General features: G+C 43.1%; 1 protein-coding gene across 1 annotated transcript in view; it reads right to left on the bottom strand.

Moving 5' to 3' along the window:
* Positions 1 to 922: 922 nt before the first annotated feature.
* Positions 923 to 5688, bottom strand: part of MALT1 (MALT1 paracaspase) — a 17880-nt gene continuing 13114 nt past the window's right edge. The window contains exons 14-17 of the mRNA XM_005429989.2: positions 4616 to 4765; positions 3749 to 3906; positions 3428 to 3553; positions 923 to 2738 (exon numbers count right to left, since the gene is read on the bottom strand). Coding sequence (XP_005430046.1) covers positions 2274 to 2738; positions 3428 to 3553; positions 3749 to 3906; positions 4616 to 4765 — 899 coding nt within the window. The 3' untranslated portion in view covers positions 923 to 2273. The remainder of the gene's footprint in view (positions 2739 to 3427; positions 3554 to 3748; positions 3907 to 4615; positions 4766 to 5688) is intronic.

Genomic DNA, 5688 nt, shown 5'->3' with positions numbered 1-5688 from the left:
ACTTATGCCCGTTGAACTTTTAAAGTGCTTTCCTGGACCTAGGCCAAAGGAAATGGGTGCTGCTTGCACTGAAGAACCAGAGTATTTCACTCTAAACACTAATGATTAAAAGAGTTAGAGCACTTCCTATAGACAGTGCTGCAGTGAGAAAATGCCCTTCCATCACCATTCTCTTTTTAAAGAGGGTTCAGACAGATAAAGTTTTCCGTTACACACTCTACTGCCACAGGCAGACTTTTGTCATACAATTTGGACAAGTCACTTAGAGAACTCTGTTAAAGGTATCAGCAAAAGCAAGTTTAATGTAAATGTGCAAATGGGTGATGAGGTTGAATGGCAGGGCTCACTCTGGTAACTGCTACATGCATGATGCACACAGAGGAAAATCTGTCTAGAATCAATGTACAATGATTTACACAGGCACCATGAATGCCAAAGGCTAAGAGAGGCCCTGCTGCTGAGTCACAGGGTTCAGAGCTGGGCAGGGGTTTACGCCTGAAGAATTTGGCACCACCTAACTGCTGACTATTTAACATTTGTGAAATGATTCAATTCTGATAAGCGCAGCAGGAATTTAATTCTAGATCTAAGATGGCAATATCCATACTATACTCCCCAGAGAGGATTTAAATCAATTCACACACACACACAAGTACATATGTGCATATACAAGTATGTCCAAGGGTACCTATTAAAGATCAAACACCTTTGCACCTCTCAGGAGGCAAGGGTTGAGCTTCGAGGAGCAAGGCTATCAGCCCAGGCCCAGATCTGTATATCTTGAGCTGAAGCTCATGATTCAGATTTCCCCTTCTTTTCTGTTAAAGAAAATCTTTCCTTACATGTTTTGTTTCAATAAAGTTTTGGGCTTTTTAAGGCTGGAAGGTGTAGAAGAATGTAGCAACTACATATGCACATAGTACATAATTTTATGGACAACAATTTATTACCCAGTAAGAAAAAATAATAAGCTTTTATACAAATTAGGAAACTGACAAAGTATTAGCTAAGTAGTACACTCCTAGACCATGTCTCAAGCTATAATCTGATTTAGAAGTCAACTGCACAGAATAGTTAATGCAGGTACATCTCATTCATTAATAGGTATGATGGTATTTAACACCCTGCAGAAGGAAAACAGAAATTCAAGCTCATGTACAGATCACTTCAAGCATGGCTGTCATCCTGGAAATAGCTATATCCATGTACCTATATCCACCTTTCAGCACAGAGCAACCTGAAGATCACCAGATTTAGTTAAAGAAGCATTAACATTCCCAGCTCAAAAGTTTTATGGCCACACCAGGACATTGCCAGGCCACCAAATTGCAGCACTCTCCACTGCAGATTGAAACTGGCTTGTCTGCCTCAATAACATTCACTTATCTTGTTTTTATGATGAGGATCTCAATTAAAGCAATTCTTCCTCTCAATATTACCAGTACAAGAAAGGCTACTCCCCCTGTCTGAAAACTCTCTTTGATTTTAGTTTCCTTACACCCCAATATTTTTTGCATTTTCAAAGCATCAAGACTTTCAATGACCTAATAAACATCACTTTTCTTGTGATTCTTGTTTTAGCCCTCAGCATGTCTGTGAGACTGACCATACAATACTTGCTTGCTGAGCAGGCACTTGCCCTCATCTTTCCAATTAGTGTTCTTCCAGAACATGAACAATCAGGTATCAGATCAGCAAAAATCTTAAGAGTGTTATGTAAAAGAAAAAATCAAGATAGAAACAATCCACCACAGTATGATTCTGTGACTTTGCTGCCTCTGATAATCTGTGGTTCTCTTAAAAACAGAAGTGATGTCGATTTGTTGGCTCTTCAGGTTTTGGGTTCCTTGTACAGATCTTAGCCCTCTCAGATGCTGCCAGACACTGGACATGTGGCAATCAGAGAGGAGAATGCAGTCAGAGCTGCTTTCTGGCTACATCCCAGGCACTGGAACATCAGTGACCAATCCTAACACACAATGGCCAAAGAACAGCATAGGAAACTTGGAGCAGTTCAGATTTTTCTCTGTACCAAACAACAACTAGTAGGTGAAAAAAAAAAATAGAAAGAATGCATTTTTCATTCCTAAATCTATTGGTCCAGTTTTGTCTCTTAAGGTATGAAAAATTTTCGTCACAACCTCATTCCCAGCACCTACTCTAGACTCTCCAGGGCCTTGTCCAGAAGTCTCCAAACTCCAGAAGATGGAGAGGCAGTGTGGAAGCCCCTCTGTTCAAGGATGCCACTCTGATCTAGTCCAAACACATCCCAGCTATTGCTGTTCAGAGAAGCTAAGGCTGTCAGAGAGGAAGAATTCCAGTTCAACAGTATCATCAGTGGTCTCTACTGGTACATTCTGCTTTTCCACAGTGGGTGAGTAATGCTGTACTTGGTGTCTTGGAGACAACATCCTGGCAGTTCCATTGCAGGAACATGCCTCTGGTTGGGTGATGCTGTCTGAGCAAGCACAGTTTGGATGGTAAACACCTGGAGAGGAACTGGGTTGGCAATGACTAGGGATGTAGTATTCAGCTGCCTCTGGACTTGATTCTACTGGATTATGAAAAGGATAACCAGGCATGCAGCATGTCTGGAGACAGTTCTGGGTTTTGAATCCAGGGTGAAGCCCCAGTTTAGCAATAAGGGGCTTCCCAACATTAATCTCCTTTCTTTCATCCATTGTATCTTCTATTCCTGAATACTCATAGTGCAAGCAAACAGTGAAGATTAAATGTTCCTGTAAAAGCAGAAAGAAGGGGAGAGAAAAAGTTATACTTCCTCTGCAAATAAACACTACAGGAAACCCTTAGAGAAGCTCCAGTCCCCTGGAGAAGCAGAGTGACCTCTTTAGGAGCTAGAGACACACAATGGGCAGGCCTTGTTTCCTGAGGTCCTCTTTTGGTCACTGCTTGTTCACTGAACAGTCTGTGTTTCCAGAAGCACTTGTGTTACCTCAACTGCCAAAAGCACTGAAGAAGAGATGCCAGGCTGTGTCTGGCACAGATGTTCATGACACAAAGATACAGAGGCTTAGCAGTGCCCCAGTCTGCTGAAGAGAACCTTCCAAAAACTGTGCCCAGGAGCACAGGCTGATGATACACAGCACTTTCATCTCCTACTAATGACTGTGTAAGAGGCAGCTCTGCTTCAGGACATGTTCCTCCTAAAAAGCATAGGAACACCCTCAGAGCATGGGCCTGGAAAATACAAAGGGCCTTGCACACCAGTTTCAGGATTGCATATGCATCAATTCCCTGCCTTTTACTTTTCAGCTGAAATTAAAGTCACTGAACTGTGTTATTATCCATTCTTTCCTTCCAAAGAAGTTACTACACTAACAATACACAGCTCCCTCAACAGAACTGCAAAGCAACATAAATAGTGTCAATTATCTGGGCAAACTCGCAATGAACAATATATACTAACCCTTAGTTTTTGCAGTGAACTCAGCCTGGTGTAGAGGCAGTGTTTGGGAAGGTCCTTTGATACTAAATAGCTTCCAGTTTCCTCAGGAGTTCCTTTATTGGCCTCTTTAGGATCTACATCCAAGTCCTATTGCAAGAAAAAAAATAGAACTTAATTGATGATACAGAATCTGTAGATCATAAAATAGTATTTCTTTCAGTTTGAGAAGTTAGAGCATTTTAGACCCATTTTATTACACAAGATGCAACTTGATATGGGTGGAGCAGAATATTTTCAACTTCAGTGGAGCAAGGTCATGAGACAGCAGCAGGAAGCACTTACGAGAGGGAAGTCTGTGATGTGGGCTCTGCAAGCTGTGATCTCAGGGGGCTTCTTAATTATCTGTGTATAGATGATCATGACATTGGAGAACTCGGCTGCAAACCCCAACTGAATCTGAACACCACACTGGAATTCAAGGGACATACTTTCTGGAAGCTCTGCCAATAAATAACACATTGTTACAGTCTAAATATAAATTTAGCATATGCATTTTTCTTTTTCAATCATTTAACAAACAAGAATTAAGTGCTTGGGATCAAATAAACATCTGCATCTCTGAGAGAGCCTTCCTATATGACAAGTGGTCTTAGAAATGCCATCCCTGACCCTCTGCCCCAACTGTCAAAGAAATTGAAGATGTACTCCAACAGGTTTAGGTGAAAAAGGTAAAAACAAGTCTTAAACCCCACTGGCCTTCTTAAAAGGCTAGGAAGCCTGGAACTCCTCTCAATCTTATTTTAGCTTTCTTAGTTGTCTGCATTGAAAACTTCTTCTCATCATGCACATTTACCATACAGTTCACCTGGCTATTTTAGGTGATGACTTTAGAATGAGACCAGTGACATCTTACAAATGTCACTGCTAGACAAGCAGTTCTGGGACACTGTCCCAGAAGACAGACAACCCATAAGTCTCCCTTCCAGGGTCTGAGTGGTCTTAAATATACTGAATATACATGAATTCTACATGTCACCTTGTTTGTTACTATCTCATGTAGGGGTAAACCCCAACCCAAAACCTTTCAACTGAACATAGCAATGAAAATGTAGCTATAGCCTTGAATTTCTTCCATTTCCACTCAGTAGTGCATGCCCTCCCTCCTCCCATCATGGCAGCAGGATCATCTGAAAGCAGACTGTACTGTACCATGAGCCTTGGCCCACTGCAGGTTCCGTGCCAGGCACTCTGCAGAAGATGTGCTTTGCTGAACAGGATCAGTTAATGCCCTTTTCTCTGACAAGCTGCTGCGGATCTCCAGGGCTTGCTTGCCTTTGGTAAGGGGACACTTGCCCATATCTAAAAACAAGATGCAGAGAGGTTCTTTCAAAATCAATGCTGCTGCAATTCCAACTGAATTAAGTACCTTCCTGCAATGTGTGGTTACTATGGTTATGGCAGAGCCAGCACATGCATCAAGAGCTGCAGTTTTACAGGTACTCCTTGCTCAGCTCTTCCTTCCCTGAAGGCCAGAGCAGTTCTGCAGAGCCCCGAGGGGTTGCATGCAGCCTGGCCAACATCGTCCCCTATTCCCCAGAGCCAGTCCAAGCAGCATCACAGCTCTGACTGGGTAAGGTCCTAATTAGAGTGGCTAATTTCAAGAATGTGAGTAATTCCATTGGAGGAGATTACTGTAAAGAACTGGGGGCAAGGGGAGTATTTAGGTTTAGATACAAGGATCCAATATTGATTATTTAACAGCAACTAATGACCTATGTGTCAGGAGAGAGAACAAAACTTGGAAAGTTTGCAGATGATTAAAAACTGAGAGAAGTGGCTGATCCCCCACAAGACTGTACTGCTCTTTAGAGGGTCCTGGACAGGCTGTGGAATTGAGCAGAGAGGAATGTCATCAAGTCCAGTAAGAGGGAACACTAATTTCTGCTCCCACGCAGGAATGATCTCTGGCAGAGGCCCACGAAGGGCCCTGACTCACTGGCACACAGATCTGCAGGGAAGGACCTCTGCAAGGAAGGACCTGCTTGGGGACCTAGTGGCCACCAAGCTGACCATGAGCCAGCACTGCACTCTTGTGGCACAGGCACAGCAAGAACCACGGAGCCAGCAGGCTACAGCCTTTTCCATGGAACACTTAATGGGAACATTCCTCTGGCACTGTCTGCACAGAACCTGTGTACTCCCTGGCACCCAACACCTGGGAATACTCCCACTGCTTGTCACGCTGCCTGACCAGTCAATCTTTCCCTGCACTCCTGAACAGA

The sequence above is a fragment of the Geospiza fortis genome, unplaced genomic scaffold (genome assembly GCF_000277835.1).
Source record: "Geospiza fortis unplaced genomic scaffold, GeoFor_1.0 scaffold143, whole genome shotgun sequence".
In the NCBI taxonomy this organism is placed as follows: Eukaryota; Metazoa; Chordata; class Aves; order Passeriformes; family Thraupidae; genus Geospiza; species Geospiza fortis.
Note: the sequence above shows the minus strand (reverse complement) of the source record. Positions and strands in the feature narration are given on the sequence as shown.